The following is a 19,799-nucleotide window of genomic DNA, read 5'->3' as shown; positions in this document are numbered from 1 at the left end:
CATGGTTATAATCTTTAATGTGCAGTGAGGTCAAGAAGACAAAAAAATTTAGTTTCCTAGTTCAGTACTGGTGAGGTCTTCTCTGTCTTGTTTAATTCTGTAGAGACACTGATGTTGAAATGAAATAGCACATGACCCTAGTGGAATTAAGCCAAATCTTCTCTTTAATCTGCAGCTTACTTTTTCTCCTTAAATTGGCCAACATTGCCTGAACTGACTGTAGGAGCCTTCTGTATTTGGTTTTGTATTTCATCTGCATCCAAGGAACTTCTGCTTTAATTAGGAAAAAAACCTGCAACTACCCTTCAATTCTTTTCTTGTCTCCAGCTTGCCTGTTTTAACAGATTAAAGTTAATAACAGTTCAGTCAGGGACAAAATACTCTTCAAAAATACAGCTCTTCTGTATCTCTTTTTTTTCCCCTTTGAACAGTGGGAGGGGTTATTCTCTCTTCCAACATGTTTTAAAAGTAGTGTGTCTTTTGCCATGCTCCTACAAAATCTTAATTTTAACAGAAATTATTCCTAGGGAAATCTTCAGGAAACCCAGAATTTTTAAAATGAAAAATAAAATTTGGAGCTGAGTAAGTAACATGTTATGCAGAAAATTATGCAAAAGAATAAAAGTTGCAATAATCTGCCGATGCTGGAAAAGACTGGAGACTTAAAACAGGCAGATGTATTTTTTTTTTTTTTTTACCGGTAGCAAGAATTCATAAACACTCTGAAAAATAAACCATATATGGATACTGGCCTTCTGGATCTGAGGCTAACATGATAAGTAGGGAAAAATTTTAAAATTCCTATGAAAAAAGAAGGGGAAATTATTTGGAGAATTGTTATCTTGTTTCAGTGTTTAGCAATAAAATCTGGTAAACAAAAGCCTAGCAAAGCATTAAGGTCATGAGAAGAAATAACTGATTATTAAGAGAACAGCCAAGTAATCAGTATAGATAGGAAAGTATTAATTTATTTTGACTAAGGAGGTGCTTGTGTTAGAAATAAAAAGAAAACAAATTCTGAAACAGATACTTATTTTACACAGGAGACCTGAGCAAACAAATGGAGGAACCTGACTGACCAGAAATGTAATAGCATTGATAGCAAAAACATGAAGGGATAACAAGTATTAAAGGTACACACTTGCCAGGAAAGAACAAAACAGAGATAGATAGATGTGGTATGTAGCAGATGTGAGAGACTTTGACAATAATGTTGTTGATTCTTTCTTCATCAGCTGTTTGGATGAATTAATCTTGAGGATGGATTGGGAAACAAAGTTTAGTCATAATAGTATTGGGAAAAAATTTTGAGATGTACATCGAAGCAATATGACTCTGGTAGATATTAGGACACAAATATTTATTTTTCTATATGTAGCTGTCCACCTCTTCGCTAGGTCTTTTAATTCCTACTATAGGCAGCCGCGGGTCTTATTAATACAGTCAGCTGAGTTAAGAGATTTGTATCTAGATTTATTTGGCTGGCATCTTCAGTGGAATAATTGTGTAAGCAAAGAGTCTTGAAGACGTTTCAGTGCACAGTAGCCCGTTACTACTCCAGAACGGACATGTCTTGTGTAACCCATGTGTCTTATCTGCCACATGTGAATGTCTTGGACTCTGGAACAACTCAGATGGAACTGAGTTGAGCTCTTTAGCTGCTTAGCTGAAAGAATCACTGCACATCATTGATTGTCTTCACTGTGACTCTTTAGTAGGAGTTCAGTTCACATCTGGACCCTCAAATGTAGATATCTTCACCTCAGACTGAATCTCATCCATCTAGTCAAATATAAATATAATAATTGGATGGATGAATTTGGATATAATATTATTAAACTACTGACAGAAACTGTATTGTATGCTAGACTTGTAAATAAAAAGTAAAAAATAAGTGCTAATAATGATGAGGCACAAAACTCCATGAATAATTAACACATTTTATCAGAAAATAATAGATAAAAGGGACACAATGCTATTTTAGATTTTTAAAATCTACAAGAACATTGCAGAAAAGACAGTCAAAAAACCTGTGAGATCAAGTGATCATGAATTAATTCACTTTAAACTAAACATGTATATATTGCGTAAGTTCTAAGTAAAGGCAGAAACAAAAAAATGCAGGAGAAAGGAAAAAATACCTAATGTCAGCAAGTGCTTGGAAGAAGAAATGACAATAACCGAATTGTAAGGAAAACTCAAAGAACTGGATATGCTTAAAAAGAGGGAAATGCATAATCCATATCTTAGGAGTCTGAAAGAACTCGCTTGTCACATCACTGATCTGATAGCAAGTGGTTCTAATAAACATGTGCACATTGTGTGCACTGGAGAAAAGCACTTTTTTTTCCAGTTTTAAGATAAAGAGAGGAATACTTGTTGCAAAATTAAATTGAAATATGGATATATTAAAAGGGGCACATGGTGGGAGAACCTGTTGACATTCTGTAGTAAAACAACAGATTTGTTGTCACAATAAATATAGTAATCTTGTTCATTGTGACCTCTGATAAAGATATCATGTCACATGGGAAGTAACTGATTAATTTGGAGAAAATGAAAATGAGTAGATTTGTTAAAGGAGTAAGGAGCTGGCAAATAGAACATGATAGCGGTGATTAGTGAAGGAGTCTGCTGGGAGAGTACAGGCAGAGGTCTTCCAGGAACAGGTTTAGGATGAATCCTAATATTTAATGCATGACCTTGATACACAAAGTAGAATTAGATTGTGATATCTCTCTCCTGAAACCAATTATATAATATAATTGGGATCTGGATGTAATTTAGAAAAAGAAAGACAGTGAAGACTAGATTATTAAAAATGTGAGTAAAATGTAATAGTGCATAGCAAAGGATGTAGAAAATAGTAAAAAAAATAATTTTATGAATTGAGAACTGATGCAACTGCAGAGGAGCATCTGGGTATTCTAGCTGATGCCTTGTTGACTGTGAGCCATCATTGTGCAACAGTGAAAAAGGAAAATGAAATCCTAAAATTTATATAGGTAAAGAAGTATCACTGACATTGTTCAAAGCAGTGAGATGGCTTTTGGAGTACTGCATACTGTATGCCAGTTCTGTTCTCCAACCATAAGAAGGCTGAGCTTCAGCCTGGTGCACAAAGGGATTACTAGGATGATGAGATGAAAGGACAGCCTGCTGTGTGAAAGATAATTTTTACAAGTTCAGCTTAATCATCCTAGCAAAATGAATGTGGAAAAAAGATACTCATGTCTTCAGTCTATACATGCTGGGGACAAACATAAGGGAGGAAGAACAGTTATTTAAAACACATTTAAGTACAAGAACAAGCAGGTGTAAACTGACCTTGAATGATAATAGAATCATAGAATGTTTGGGTTGGAAGGGACCTTAAAAGCCACTTAGTTCCAACCCCCCTGCCATGTGCAGGGCCACCTTACACTAGATTGTCTTTCTCAGAGTTTCATCCAACCCTGAAGACCTTCAGGGATGGGGTATACACAACTTCTCTGGGCATCCTGTACCTGTGCCTCAACACCCTCAACAGTGAAAAATTTCTTCCTAATATCTAATCTAACCGGTTCTTTTTCAGTTTAAAGCCATTACCCCTGGTCCTGCCGCTACATACCTTTGTAAAAAATCCCTCTCTGGCTCTCCTGTAGGCACTCTTCACGTAGTGGAAGGCGCTATAAGATCTCCTCAGAGCCTTCTCTTGTCCAGGCTGAACAACCCCAACTGTCTCAGCCTGTCTTCAGAGGAAAGGTGCTCCAGCCCTGTGATTTTTTGTGGTCCTTCTCTGGTCCTACTCTGCTGCAACAGAGTCTGGGAGCCCCAGAATTGGATGTTCCAGGTGGGGTCTCGAGAGCAGAGCAGAGCGAGGCAATCACTTACCTCAGCCTGTTGGCCACACTTCTGATGCAGCCCAGGACACGGTTGGCTTTTTGCAAGCCAAATTGCCCGATCATGCCAAGATTTTCATCTACCAGCATCCCCAAGGCCTCCTTCTAAATAGCACTCTCAATCCATTCTCTGGAAAGGATACACATTCTCCATAGGCTTCCTATTATCACTAACATACCTATAGAAGCTTTTCTTGTTGCCCTTGACATCCTTGGCCGTGTTTAATTCTGTCAGGGCTGTCCAAACAATCCCTGTATTCCTCCCAGGCTACCAGTCCATGCTTGTACCCTCTCTTACCCTCTCTAGGCTTCCTTCTTGTGTTAGAATTTGTTCAGGAGCTACTTGTTCATCCACACAGGCCTCCTGGAATGTTTGCTCAAATTCATCTTTGTTGAAATGCAGTCTTTCTGAACTTGGAGGATGAAACTCTATGTTAGAGATTTCTATAATAATGTCTCTTAGATGGAATGGATTAAATTATGAATGGGATTATGAAAAGCAATTTCCTGTATTAGAACCAGAGGATCCTCTGCTTGGGTGTGTGTTTTACTTCCATTACACAGCAAGGAAAGATTTGGCCAGTGCCAGTAACCAAAAATGGACTCTACTGCCATTACTCATTCCAATTTTAGACAAGGTAGATGACTGCACACCTAAGACAGTCTCTCCAGAAAGTACTGCTTTCAAGACAAATTGTATGAGTTACCTTTGATGGCCCATGTGGCTCTTCAACCAGCCTAGCAGCTCTCTCAGCAAGTGGTTTGAAAATGGATGTGCTGGTATGATGTGAAATCTTCTTCCTACTTAAAAAAGAGCCATCGGAGGGAATTTTGGTTAGAACAAAGGAGCAATTCTGACTGGTCGCCACAAGGTGACTTTGCTAAAATGCCAAGGAATAGCTGTGTGGAAAACTGTACCTGCATCATTTTAACACAGTGGAAACGTGTAATGCACAGCTGATAATTGTAGCATATGTTTAATTGCCTTTGTCTCTGCAGTGTGCCAGCCAGAACTATGAAAACAAAAAATACATAGGAACCAAAGAGAATGACAAACATCATAATGTTTGAAGAATAAGGACTGTGGTGATGACATCTTTATAGAGAATGGAAATAGTTGTTAAACACTATTTTATTTATAATAACCACAGGATTCCTTAAAGAGGGTTCTTAAACAGCTAGAAGAAGAGAAGAAAAGTCTCCAGAACCAGCTAAAGGACTATGAACTTAGACTGGAACAAGAAGCAAAGGTTTGTAATCGCTCTATCCCTCTAGACTGTAAAAGCTGTTATGTTGTGTGACAGACACTGTGTGTGAAACACACAATAGAACAGTTCCACAAAATGTGTCACTGGAGAAAGGCTCTGGTGTATATCTGAATCTTCTGTATGATTCAGCTTTTAAAATTTGTGCTTCATGATAGCCTATATCTTGTTTTAAATATAGGCTTACCACAAAGTTAATGATGAGCGGCGCATGTACCTCTCAGAGATCTTACAGGTAAGAAACATGTGAGTCAGTAACTTTTAATGCTTTCTTAATATAACAACAGCATCTGTTAATGCCATTAGATCAGGGTGTTTTATCACTTTGCTTGTATACCTTACAAGTATCTTACAAAAGCTGCTTTTTAAAAAAATTAAGAGCCATAAACTGAAAGATTGTACAGTTTATTTATTTTAAATACTTTTTTTGCTTTTGTATTGATTGGAGTTTCAGTGTTCCCTAGCATAGTAAAGTACCCATAACTGAGAAAACAGAAGCAATTTCTGATGCTTGGCCATCCACTTGTCACAAGACTGCAATGCAGTTGAACAGAACAGAAGTGAATTATCAGCAGTAGTGACATCCACCTTAATTAGTAATTCCTCCTTTTCATATTTCTCATTTTTTCTTTTAAAACAAACTATCCGACCAGTTCAGGATGAAATACAACACATATTTCCATTAACTTTATAACACGGATAAGACACCTTGTTTTGGTGAAATCACAAGTTAAATATTATTGCTGCAAATTATGTAATACATGAAATTTTATACTACAAACTGGAGGAACCTGTAAAGGATTCTGTACAGATTTATAGTACTTCTTATTCTAGAAAAGCTCTAAATTCCTAAATTATGTAAAATAAATAGCTTAGTGTGATATTCAAGAGTTGCTGCCACTGTGTCCCTTTCATAGCTAACTGGGGTAAAAGCCTGTAATTAGCAGTGTTTCCATGTGTTTGCACAGTGGGCAACTGATTCCCTTACATGGTTCATTGCTACTTTGGGAAATCTAAAAGAATTGCTTAAATGAATTTTCCAGCATGAAACCAAGAAAAAGCCTGAGAAATGTTCATGATAACTGTTAATATCTTTACATTAGCAATGCAACTGAGAACTTCTGGAGGAAGAAAGGAAATAAAAGCAGATTTTATTACTGAACATACTAGCAAGAGGAGTGCCTATGTTCAGCTCCCTATAAAAACACTTAAATATGCGTAAAACACCATTTGAAGTGAGGTCTATGCACTAGCATGTTTCATAATGAGGCACTGGGGTCTAGGATTTTGCCAACAACACTCAAGGTAGTGCATTATATTTTCAGCAATTAATTATTTACTCTCATGATTTCAGTATTATATAAGAGCAAAATAGTCATCTTCAGATTAATATTCCTATCTTTAGGTCTCTAAACATCAAATAGCCATTAAAAAGTAGTTGTAGAGGGATCCTCTGTAATCTGTGAAGAAAAAATCATGTCTAAGGTACAAAGTATTGTATCTGTTTTAGGTCAAGATGAAATTAATTTCCCCAGGGACTTTTCCGTCCCTCCTCCTGAGCTCTAAGCAGATCCTAAATGAGTAGTTTAGATGAACCATCTACCTTGTACATTGCTGATATGAGCAGGGCAGTTACTCCCACATCTCATCTACTGTGTGCAGTTTTGAGCACCTCAGTCTAAGAAGGACATCAAACTACTCAAGTATGTCCCAGAGAGGGTGAACAGTGTGGTCTGGCCTCAAGGGCAAGATTTATAAGGAGTAGCTGAGGTGACTTGGTTGGTTCAGCTGGGATGAGAGAAGGCTGAGGGGTGGCCACAATGCTGAGCAGTAACCTCACCCCACACTACACCTTCCTCCAGGGAGGCAGAGAAGGGAAGGTGCTGATCTCCTCTCCGTGGTGGCTGGCAATAGGACATGAAGAAAAGGAATGAAGCTGCGTCAGGGGAAGTGCAGATTGAACATTAGGAAAAGGGTCTTCATTGAAAGGATGGTCAATCACTGGATCGTGATCCCCAGGGGATTGGTCATAGTACCAAAACTGTCAGACTTCAAGGAGCAACGGGATGACACTCTTTAATTTTAAGTTGTCCTGCAAGGAACAGGAAATTCGAATTGATGAACTTTATGGGTGGGTCCCTTCCAACTTGATCTTCTGTGATTCCATGGCTTACTGTTGATTTCAAAGGGGTCAGTCCTTTATCTATTCTCTTCAGGTCTTCTTCTGCTATGACTTTGATTTGACTTTTATATTATTTTAAAATCTGCATATATATGCCTTCTCTTTTAACAGTTCACTGTAACAATAGAGGCAGAAGTAGACATGTATTGAGTACAGACTCTTTCAACTGTATTCAAATATCTATGTTCTAGAGTCTGCACACTAATATTGGCTGCTGTTGAGTTAGACGGATTTTCCCATAGGCTAAAAATTTCCATACCTTGCGCAGTAAATATACCACGGGGTATTGCTACCCTATGACAACAGTGTATCTTAGTGAGACTCTCTTATTTACAGAGAATGGATATAATGTTCTTTTAATCCTTTATTTTCTCTCATCATGTTTTTAATTTTTTTATAGCTGACAGTAAGACACAAAAAACAAACCAACCAACCAAAAAAAAAAAAAAAATAGAAAATCATATAATGGAAGTTTTTTTACTGGTAGGTATTAAAAAATATGAGGTGTTTTAGGTTTTTCCTGCTTTGTTTTGGATCCCCCCTGAAGCCTGTGGCAGAAGCAGAAGACAAAGATGCTTCTGAGCAGCCATTTCTTTTATTTACCTTTTTATTACTGCGTGCTTTTCTGCTTTTTTTTTATATTTACAAAATATATTTATCTTCTGAGTGCCTTTGATGTTTGTCTTCTCTAGTCCATAAGGATGTAGTCAGTTTTAAATTATAGTTTTAAGATAAATTAAAAATTTCACAAACTTGAGAACCCATGCTAGAGGCACCAATGGTTTTTGTTATATTCTTGTTTGCCTTTTTTTTTTTGTTTTCAATCTGGCAAAGCATTAGTTTGGGATTTGGAGTCCACAGATCTTAAAGTCACTCTCTGGTGGTGTTCAGAAATCAGTTTGAGAGCCAAGCAAAGAACTGTAGCAGTTCTTTGAAAAGGCCATTCTTTCACACCAAATTTTTCTACAAACTGTTGCTAGCATAGTGGAATCTGATTTAGGACTGGGATTTCTTTGCAGAAAAGGCCCAGGGTTATAGATTACTACAGTTGGAAAGCTGCTTGTACAACAATGGCTAATTTTAGTTGGGATAGGCCTGGAGTAAACTGTACCAGCAAAAAATCATATATGCCAGCACTCTATATTCATATAAATTACAAAAACAGTGAAGGCAACCTTGGCATTGCTCTTGCCTCATATGTCACAGAATTACATCTCCTCAGCTATGATAAGTTGATAAATTATACTAGTCATCATCTTTTATACTGGAATTCCTCAAATACAAAAATTTCTTGCCTTCAATAAAGTAAATCTGTGCAAATCCTTTTTACTTCTGTAACTTTGATTGTGGTTATGATTTAACTTGTTTTGTAAAAAAATTGTCTATTGCAGACCTCAGCTAAATTTACAATTGTTGAAAAGCAAAAAACAGATGCTCTGACTGGCAAGGGAGAAGGACAGATACTGAGGTAAATTTCTTTTATATTCCCTCTTTTCTGGTTTATTATTTTTTGCTAAATACTATGTTAAGAACATTGCAGCTTTATGATCATGATAAATATCACAGCATAATCCCACTGACAAAGTATTACTCAACATAATTTTTGATATTGCTTTTCAATGAGTTTTATTTAATGCAAATGTTGAAAATACATATGTTTAAATTATTGTTTAACAGACTTCTGTTTATTTTATGAGTTAGAAATATAAATTTGAAAACAGTCTACCTGCTCTGATATATATAGAAATAAAATCAATTTTTGATTGTAATACTTGTGGATAAGGTTGAAATTGGAGGAGATTTATTTTTTAACTGAACTGAATATGTTAAGAATATAAAGTGTGAAGAATATAGGGAGTATATACCAAAAGTTTGTTGGACCCAGTCACCTGCCTCCAGAGGCAATAAACAGATGCCTAGAAAAGCCTGGAAGCAAGCAGGTATAATACTAAATTTTGAAACTCTCCCAAATACTTTGTATTTGGGGACTTCCTAAGCTAGTATGGTTTCTATGTATTCAGTGTCTCACAGTAAATACTATTCGACAAACCCACTTATTACCACTTAATAATATATTATTAAACTGAGCATACACAATATATGGGGATCATCTAAAAATGTAATGAGTAAATTATAAACATGATATTATGTAGAGATATTTGCTTACCAGCCTTTTCCTTTCATTCTGTGTAAGCACAGAATCAAAGGATTTCATAAACTGGAACAGTGAATCTTCATGTTCCAGGAGAGGATATTAGTAAAATATGAATTAATGCAGTACACTATTAATTCAGTTTGATATCTGAAGTTTCTCAATACATAAAAAACACTTGGGTGTGGGTTTGAAGTGTCCTATATGTCACTGTATCTCTTCTGGCCCCAGTGCTATTTAACATGGTTCATATGGAGAAGTTCAGAAAGGTAGAACCAGGAGGATTCACTGCCTCTGCAGTGAGATTAAATATCATCAGCCAGATATGGAGGTTTGCTGACGGCTAGCACTGATCTGTGATTATGGTGGTGCTTTTTTTACAATCTATTTTAGTAGACCATTACTTACCCTGAAATTATATGACAGTGTGTTTCTGTAATTTTCTTTGTATCAAACAAAAGAAAATAAACTGTAAAAGAAAATAAAGTGTCCTGTAACTGCTGGTCTCAGAAGATATGCAGTATAACAGAATATCCCCTTTCAATCCATTTTCTGTAAGAGGATTTTTCTTACTTTTCAATGTTCTTTAAACACATGAAGATAATTTTTCATCTTTTAAATTTTCCTTAGTATAAAAGGACCTAGTTTTGAAGCAATTGACTTTTATAACCAGTGACTTAGAATTTTCAGGACAAACTTTGATCTTTGCTGGCAACATGGATGTACAAATGGGGACTCGGCATAGTTTGTATTTTCAGAAAATATTAGAATATAAGTATGAACCCCATGAACATCACAAGGTAACTACAGCCATTGTTATATTATTCCTTTTTAATTATATTTTGATTTATAGCCCGGGGGTTGTTTGTTCAAGCTGACATTAATGAGAAATAATTTCATTAGAATAAGAGAAGATGTGCATGTTCTTGAGAACAATTTGAAAATTTTCTGTCTAGCATTCTTATTTCACCTCTGTTGCCCTTTTACAAAATACCTGTGTGGTAGTTGCTAATTTGTTAATTCAAGTTCCCTATGTTGTTCTGGATTTTTTGGGTTTCCCCCTCCTTCCACTTGGTACCCTCCTGCCCTAAACCATGCCCAATCCAATGTCAATCCTACCCTCGACCCTGCCTTTGTTCCAGATCGTTCCTTTAGTCACCCCCACTGAGTTGTCTGTCTACCCTAGACCTTCCTCCTACAGGATTGTCAATCCTTCCCTAGCCTTCCCCACTCTTCTGGATTGTTCTCTATCAGTCTCTCAGTCTTCGAGGCCCTAGTGGCTAGTTTAGATTGTCCCCTCCCCTTATGCCCTTTCATTGCTTTATGTATTGTACACCCCGCCCCCCCCCCCGCCCCCCATTATGTTCCTCCCCTGCGTAACCCTTATTGGTTGATGTCTGGTATCCACCCCCTGCTCATCCCCCAGTTGAAACACCTTGTCTCCCCCTTTGTTCTGTGACTCTTCTCCCTGCTCTCCCAGTGGGAATACACTGTTCCTGGCTACAGCCTACAAGAGTCCCTCCTTCCATCTCTGCTGTAGCTCCTTGACACAAGGTATCATCTGGCCTCACAGCAAGGAGCACTCGCAGCCCCCTGCTCTGCACTGCTACCCTGGCCACCGAGGGCTTGGGGGAAGTCTGTATTTTGGTGCGGCTCGTGCAGCTGTCTGGGCTAGCAGAAGATCTGCAGGCTGTGTCATACCTGCATTGGAATTCAAACCATATTAAGAAACTGCTTAATGCTTGTTTTAACTATAGGAACAGGTACAGAAAACCAAACCTGTGTATTAAACCAACGCTGAAAACATTTTTGGGTAATAGTTGTGAACACTAATTGTTGATGCACTGTCTCCTGGCAGTCCAAAACAGAAGCAAGTTCAGCAGAGGTAATTTTTGTTGTTATTAAAGGGCAGAAAAGCTGACAGTTGGGAAGAACATGGATGTCTTGATGTCTCATATCTCTGTTGCAATTTGAGCAGCCAATTTATTGTCATTCTGACCCTTGCTTTTACACTCAGATTTATGGTGGGGCTTATAAGCTCAGTTTCAACATTGCACTACTGCATTTACCTGGCTTCTAACTCTGTAAGTCCAGCTGGTTTTAAGTGGAAGAGGTTTTACTGCCTGCAGAATTCCACACAGGTATTTTCTGTCAGCTTTGTCCAGCTAACCAGTGACCTACAGTTTAATCAGTTGATTTTGAGTAATCAACTGTTTTGAATTTGAATAATTGATTATAGAGCACACTGGGGCCTTGGATTGTGATCTTTCAACTTTGAGTAGAAGTAGCTCCCTATCTGTATGGGCACTTCTCCTTTCAAGACCAAGGCTGCTTGTTAGAGCACAAAGGGTGTGTCAATCGCAAGAACACTAGTGAGCCCTAAGTTTTACTTCTTTGGCTCTTTCCCCACAAATTTGAAACTTGCATGTATACCATCATCATAGCTTCTATCACATATCTGGATATCATGACAAATACAGTGGTGTGGTGTTGTGATATATTTTCCTTCAAAATGCCTTTGACTGAGAAAGACTCTCAAGCTCTGTATATTGTTGTTAGAGTATGTAAAGTGCTGTCTTTCCTCTGCAGTAATGAACAGGAAGAGAAACAAAGGGGCATTGCATAGGAGCCGAGAGGCAGGCTTATTGGTCAGGAGAATGACCCTTCCAGCTTGGGGAAGCACCATTCTTTCGCTGGAGATTTTTTTTACATTCCCACTGATCTTTCTTAAAAGATCAAGATGAAGCTCTAGCTGGTTTCATGTAGATGGTGCACGTATCCATGATGAGTACCACTTCAAAACTCCTCTGGCAGCATCTCCTGCAGGCATTTCTGGTGATCATGGGCTCAAAGAGCCTGGCTCTCCAGAGTGGAATACCTGCAGAGAGCTCGAACTACATCTACATGAAGTGTTTTCCCCTTTTCTGGTGGGAATTCTTTAACTGATGAAAATGTGTGTGTAGCCAGTCATCATTCTTCTAGTCGCAATATTTGGTATTCTGTTCATGTTCTTCAAATGACATCACTTAGGTAACAGGAATCATGAGATGAAGATTGAGTTTGCAGAATAATTAGATGCTCTGCTAACCTGCGAACCTAGAAATATACTTGTTTTTTTCCTTTCTCAGGTTTATTAATTCACAGTAGTAATCAGATATGCAAATATAGAAAGCATGCACATTTTTAGCAGTTAAAACTTACAGGCAATATGACATTTGCTGACTAACTTCACCCATTTTATTTCAGAGGAAGACGCAGTGTTCCAGGAAACCTGAAGATGGTTAATACTCAAAAACGATCAATTAAAAAGACTGTAGGAGTGAACCACCTTCCACAGCTAAAGCACTGATTTAATATTAATGCCAAGAACTTCCAGACACTTTAAAAAAAAATTAATTTGACTGAAGGTTTCTAAATTGAAAATGAAAGAATTTGTGTCTTATTGCAATGCCAGACCCAGATTGGAATGTCTTCTTGGCTGCCTTAGTGTGTTCCTCTGCCTAATGGAATTGCTCTTCTAGTTGCCATCTTTGTAGTGGTGATCTCTGAACCTTTCCATTCTGCTTCACATCAGTGATTCTGAGTGTGAGGTTGTTGGAAGACTTGGAGAATATTTAATGTCTTGATATACTGAGTAGATCCTTGAACTATGCAGTCATGGAAAACAAACAAGCCTCTAGCATTTTTTGACCTCTTAACCAAGAAGAAAAAGGCAGACTAATGTAATCTGAAAATATAACTTTTTTTAAAAGCTGGCTTGCCACAGATGCTGTGTTGACTACCACTTTCTGTCTGCATGGTTTAGAAGCACAGCAGCATTTCCAGCTGCTTTAAGCACTAGTAATCGATAGAAATGACAGAAAAATTGAGCACTTTTTATTAAGGAATCTTCAGAGCCTATCTTGAGGAATAATTGTTTCTTTTAAACACTATATATGTGCTATAAAGAAACACATATCCTGATATTGGTATGTTGCTCTTTGAAATTGAAACTCTCAGATGAACCCTTGTATCCACAGTCTCAGGGTCATAAAAATCTGTCTTCTTCAGTGGCATTGATCCTTCTACTTTTAGGGTCCAAAATAGTGCCAGTCCTAAAAGTCATCTCTTCAGTGAAAGTAGAACTACTTTGTCTTTTCATTCTTACGCATGCAATTATTGTTGCAGTTTTATTACCTATAATTTAGTCATTAAATATGGCAAAACATTTTCAAGTGACAATGGGAAAAATGCTTTGGTAATGAAACTTCAGTCCTCTGGGTTACATCTTAAAAGCTCTTGGCAGAGCAAATGTGGTTGCTTGACTGCCCTTTATTATTTTAAGAGCATTCCTCACTCTTTGCATTAAAGTATTTTCCCTCTTTAAGAGCAGTACTAATAGTTCGGTATTACTGGAAGCATTAAAGTGACATTGTAATTAAACTCATAGTAAAAGACAAACCAATGGTGTCATTCTAAATTGCAGAGAGCAAAGACCTGCAGCATGGTACAGCTTATTCAGTATGGAAATCCCATTTTTTTCTCCTACATAGTATGAAATTCATTACAGATGTTTGTCATGTTACCATGATGCACATGGTGTCATTCTTTCATAAGCAGGGTGGTCTGCCTGGCTGTTTTTTTCCTCACAGCATAGCACAGCTGGTTAAGTTAGCACACTTCTGTTTGTGTTTATCACATGAAAAATTTCCAAATGTTCATTGTGCTGGCATTTGTCATTGTGGTGAAGGAGAGGGGAAAAATCATAATGGTTTTATTGGCATAAAAGACAAAGGACATCTGCAGTATTAAAGAAGATCCAGTTCTTGGATTCATGCAGCAAACATTTCCTACTGCTGTCTCTTAATAAAATGTTAGTGCACTGAAGTCAGGTCTGTGTAGCACCTCAGAATAACTGGAAACGCCGCACTAATACAACAGAATATTTTTTCACAACAGGAGGCTTGGATGCTTCCCTCAAGGGTAGTTCTCACTGAGGACTTAAAAAGAGACTTTTTTGAATCCTTAAAAGATGTTTGTTGGTAAAGGAATGACCTAGGAGAAGAGCAGACTATGTCCTATTTAGTCCCTGTTTCACCTTGCCGGGAAAAATTTGATTTGATTTGGGATTTGAAATGCAGTAGTATGATAATTAATTGCTAAAACATGTGGTGTTTGACCATTCTAATTGTATGTACAGCTGTAATCTTTGTTGTGCAAAATGGTTATAGTTCTGTACTCATACTCTTTGAATTACTTGGCATTTCATTTTCTTCCTGGTTTTCTGAAAATAAGGATGAACCTGATAATTAAATTTGAATACTCCAATTTCTTTGCAACAGCAAAAAGAGAGTTTTTGGTTTCAAAAGTGTAGTGTCTCTTTGGATCTAAATAAAACCTCTAGACTTCTAGCTTTCCCAAAACACATAGGAATTTTTTGTCTGATTTGGTGGGTTTGGGTGAATGAGTGTTTTGAAATTCCTGGTTTTATCTTGTGTGGACTTTTCTTATTGTTTTGTTGTCCTTTGAAATGCAGTTTGTTGACATTTGCAGCAGTGAACAGTTAGATGGCTTTATGTAATATCTTCTATATGAATATGTCAGCACATTTAGGATTAATTAATCCTTCAAAGCATAGTATGCAGTATTATTTTAGGCCTAGATAACAGAATCAAGAGCTAGGTTTATTTAAAATAGATATGGGAGTGTAGTGATGTCTGGTTTTCCCCTGATTTCACAGCAGGATGATCTTTTGTAATGCTGCCAACCATTTCAAGATTAAGTCTGCCTCCTCTTAAGTCTCTGTGCATTATGACACTGAAAGAATCTAAACCAAAAAGGGGAAACTGAATTGCTGACAGTTGTGGTTAGTGACTGAATGGAGCTAAACATCAGAGGAGGACAGGATCAGAGGTGAAGGTTTGAGTCTGGCCAAACTTCTTCCTTCGGTGTGGAATATACTTGGGATTCCAGATATACTGATTGTAGTGTGTAATGGCTTTAATTGATGGACTGGGAAATTTGATACCCTAACTCAGCACTTGAGAGTATGCCTCCTTTACATGGTTACTTATGTAATTCCACTAATTTCAAATGAGTCATGATTTTGAGGTAACTAAGGCATTTTAAGTATTTACCCGTAATGTTTCTGGAAAATATAAATTTAAAATCTCAAATGCTGGTAAGCACACATTTTTTATTTAAAAAAAAAAAAAACAAAAAAAAACCCCACAAACAAAACAGCCTTTTTTTTTTTTTTTTTTCTTTTAAAGTCTCATGATTAAAGATGGTATTGAGTCATAATATTTGTTTTTGATTAATCAGTTTGGCACCAGTGTACTCTACTATGATGGAATAAAATTAAAATGGGTGTTGGACAGGCATTGACTGTGTGGCTGATTATTATGTAATTATGCAGCATAACCACAGGCTGCAGAGAACTGCGGTGATGAGCTTCCTCATGTTCAGGATATCATTAATAATAAGCAAGATATTTTGTTGCTTAAATACTTTGTTTAATGGGTTCCCTGTATTTAAACTGACTAGGTGGTACAGCTGACACTTTCCCTGATTCCTATGATATTCTGTCTCCAAAAGATGAAGTGCATAATTTAGGCTTAATACATTTCCAGTAGAGGAGGATACTGCACAGGCCTTTTTACAAATGTGATGCAGGCACAGTAGCGAGCAAATAAATAAATTAATAAATAAGCAAGTGAACCTCTGTGTTATTAAGCTTCGCTGGTTTTGCCAGACTGGTGTCAAACTGTACTTTGAACTAACTCCAGTTGGAAGTAGATATAATGTGCATGGACTAAAATTATAGCTAATTGCTACAGTTTTATCTCTTTTGACACAGGTGTCACACTAATGACAGACAGCTCTAGACTGGATAATGAGGCTTTTCAAAGGTGGCAGTACCTTATTTACTTGGAAGAGCCATTTAACCCTCTCTTCCAAAAATACAAACATTGGATCAGTCCCTTATAGGTTACATCTTAGAATCCAGTTTTCCTGCACTTTACTAATCTGTGCTGTAAACTACCAATGAGAACCATGCAGAGATCAAATGAGTCTCTCATGTCTACAGGAGTAGCATGCAGGTGGGGCCAGGCCTTGCCTGTGGTTCTGAGAGCGACTCAATGCACCACACCACAGAAAGGGATCTCACAGGCTTCATTTCTCGGTAAAGTTCCTATGCTCTGGTTCCCATGTAACTTCTCACCCCTCCCTCTGTTTCCTGGCTCAAGATGCATTCTGCTTCAGCAACCCATCTGTAATATGGGGAGAACAGTATGTTTCTGGTGCTGAGAAGTGATAAATACAAAAAAAGATAAATACACTGGTGCTGGAGGGAAGCCAGTTGGTAAAACCACAATGAATCTAAGTAAGTATGACCTAAATCAAATGGGTTTTCTTTTGTCTTACAATGAAGATGGATAATGTTGGTGCTCTCTTGGTGCAGAAACAGCTGTGGCTGCTGCTTCCTACTGAAGAGATTTGCCAGTAAAGATTTACATCAGGGTATTTCCTAATGAACACAACCCGTTGTGACACAGCAGTGACACCAGTTGCTGTGCACATCTTGTCACAGGGAAAAATGTCAGCTCTGAAAAGAGAAGGAGCCCATCTGAGATCCAGGACAGGCCTCACTCCCACCCCCCCCACCCCCACAACAGGCACTTGCCCCCTCATCTCTGATCCTCCCACACAACAAGCAAGTGTCCTGTGGGGAATCTGCTCAGGAATGATGTGGTGTGACAGACCAGATCAGAATGCAGACTGGGAACCAGAAAAATTGGGCACAGCTGAAGGGTTATTTTGAGGTAAGGATGAAGCAACAAGGCTGTGCACTCTTGACTAGTACTGTGCCGATTAGGAATAGGATACTGAGAAAACTTAAAAAAAATATGAAAAGAAGGAAAATTAGCCTGGGAATCATCTGCCCCAGTTTGCAGCTTAAAAGTCATAGATCTAAGTCTGAGCTAATCACTGCATACTCAATGAGTAGTCAATGGGGAAAAAAAACCCCAGACACCTTCAAAGTGCAGCTCCTCTCATTCTAACAGAGATGCTTAAAGTGGATCAGATGACACATCAGCTGGATTTCTTTCCCCTGACTAGAAAGAGAATATAGGATGACAAATTCAGAATAACCTGTCCAGCATGTAGAAGGGTAAGTTGAACCCTGTTCTTGTAAATTTCTTTATTTTTCTTGCTCTGGCTAGGGACAGTGACACCCAAGATCAGTGGAGTGTCTCAGCCAAGAAGTAATACTGAGCTGCAATTTGACTCTCCTTTGGGCTGATCTTTTTCTCTCGCAGCAGCCTAGCGCTCAACAGAGGGCCTGTTCTTTAGGCATTGAATTTACAAGGCCCACAGATCTACTCTCATGTTGCATCAGTACTTACAAGGATAAATTACCTTTCTTTTTTTTCTTCCCTTTGAGTACATTTGGCAAGCTCCATGTTCTTTTGAAATCAAACCAATAAGCTGCTGCATTATGCTAAAAACCCTCCCTAAAGCCTGTAGACCTCCAATACACAGGTGGGAAAATACAGCCCATAGATCAATTCGCTACAGACTTTAGAAGAAAACTTGATGCAACTGTGATAGGAATCAATAACCCAGAGATCAATCCCTTTTTGTGTGTTCCTGTCTCTTAAAAAGCTGAGCTAAGAATTTACTGATGACAAGTCAAATTATTGCCTGGGCAAATGTGTTCTTGGAGGATTAAAATAGTTTGCAATTCCTGCCAGGCCTGCAATGGCTGACAGCATAATTTCATTAGTATAATATATTCCTAGGGCAAGAATAATTTGTCCAAATACACTTAAAATGTTTGCATGAAATCATCCACCTTGCCATCAGAAAGCACTTACTAGGCCAGACCTTCGGTCACATTGACACTTGTGCAACGGGGATGGACGCTGCTCCTATCCCATGGCTCAGAGAGGTACAAGAGCCCTGTGTCCTTCACTGCCTGGAGAGGAGAGGAATGGAGGACCATATGTCTGTGCTGAATTTTCTACTCTAGACATCTGGAGCAAAGCACCAATCCTGGAAACATACTCAGTTCCTTGGCTCTGAGTTGGTGCTCAATCATCCTGGGCCTGACTGGTTCCCCTCCCAGGACCTCATCCTCAGCTCCACTTGCCGGCAGATGTCGTGCCCCAGCCTTGGCTGTCCCTGTCCCCAGGGAGATGCCCCTGGTACTCCATCCCCAGTTTGTACTGCTCCTGGTGGGGGCAGTGAGATGGTCCCTGCCCTGCCTGCCCAAGGATCCCCTGCAGCTCCCAGTTTCAGGGGTCACTGGCTGCCACCCATCCTGTCAGATTTGCACTCTTTGATGCTGCTGACATAAACAACAATTCGCTGACTGCAGGAGTGATTTACTTTAAGCACCTTAGCACCTGCTGTTGCTCATTACAGGATTATCATGCCCCAGATTGTTCCTGGCAGCCTGTTGTTAGCACATGGCACATGTGTAAGGGTTACCTTACAGGGGTGGTGGGTTCATGCACTTGCCCTGTCCTCTCCATGACCCTGCTTCATACTAAGATCTCTAAGTGTAACTGGAAGCCACGTTTTAGACTTGTGACAATCAGAAAAAAAAAATAAAAAAAATCAACAATTATATCAGCGTGAAGGCTTCTAATGGTAGATATAAGCATCTGATGATATCTCATGGATCAGGATAACAGCACACTCTCCACCATTGGCTCATTTTGTCGCTATGTGGATATCATTGCAATTAGCCTTTCCTGAGAAGGATAAGAAGGATACAAAGATGGAGCTTGTGCTAAAGGCTCTGCAGACATCTGGCATTTCACACTGTTCCCCTGGGCTGGCAGTCAGTGGGGGAAGTTATAATAGTTTTTAGGGCACATATTCCAAAACTCAGCAAAAATAGCTGTCTCACTCCTCCTGGTAATCTCCCCTGCCTACTTAATTGCTTAAATTGCTGGTTCTTCTGTTTTCTGATGTCTGCAGCACATCATTTCTCACTGCAGCATTTCACAGGACTGCAGACATAGAGCTTCAACTTGTTTTATTAAAGTTGGTCTCCTGCAGCCTGAACCATAGAAGAGTTCAATTATTATTTTCTGGCCTGGTAACCATCGGTTTCCTAGTGCCAGCACCAACCACAGCGGTGCCTGCTATGTCCTCTCTGAACTGTCTCTCCTCTCACCAAAACTTTCACTGGAAATTACTTGAATTGTACTGCTTAGGATGGCTCTGTGGCCAACTATCACTTAGGAGCAGTGCCCATGGCATTTCCAAGTAGGAAAGGCAGAACAGTCTGTGCCCAAAGATACAGAAAATGGGAAAAAGAACAT

The 19,799-nt window shown here is 38.5% G+C and overlaps 1 protein-coding gene across 1 annotated transcript in view; it reads left to right on the top strand.

Annotated features, from left to right (window-relative positions):
* The window catches only part of CCDC169 (coiled-coil domain containing 169), a 31,287-nt gene extending 15,653 nt beyond the window's left edge, over nt 1-15,634 (top strand). Inside the window, exons 5-8 of the mRNA XM_040055253.2 lie at nt 5,033-5,131; nt 5,328-5,381; nt 8,720-8,796; nt 12,727-15,634. Coding sequence (XP_039911187.1) covers nt 5,033-5,131; nt 5,328-5,381; nt 8,720-8,796; nt 12,727-12,829 — 333 coding nt within the window. The 3' untranslated portion in view covers nt 12,830-15,634. The remainder of the gene's footprint in view (nt 1-5,032; nt 5,132-5,327; nt 5,382-8,719; nt 8,797-12,726) is intronic.
* The last annotated feature ends 4,165 nt before the right edge of the window (nt 15,635-19,799 follow it).

This window comes from Hirundo rustica, chromosome 2 (assembly GCF_015227805.2).
Source record: "Hirundo rustica isolate bHirRus1 chromosome 2, bHirRus1.pri.v3, whole genome shotgun sequence".
In the NCBI taxonomy this organism is placed as follows: Eukaryota; Metazoa; Chordata; class Aves; order Passeriformes; family Hirundinidae; genus Hirundo; species Hirundo rustica.
This window is presented reverse-complemented; position numbering and strand designations above follow the sequence as displayed.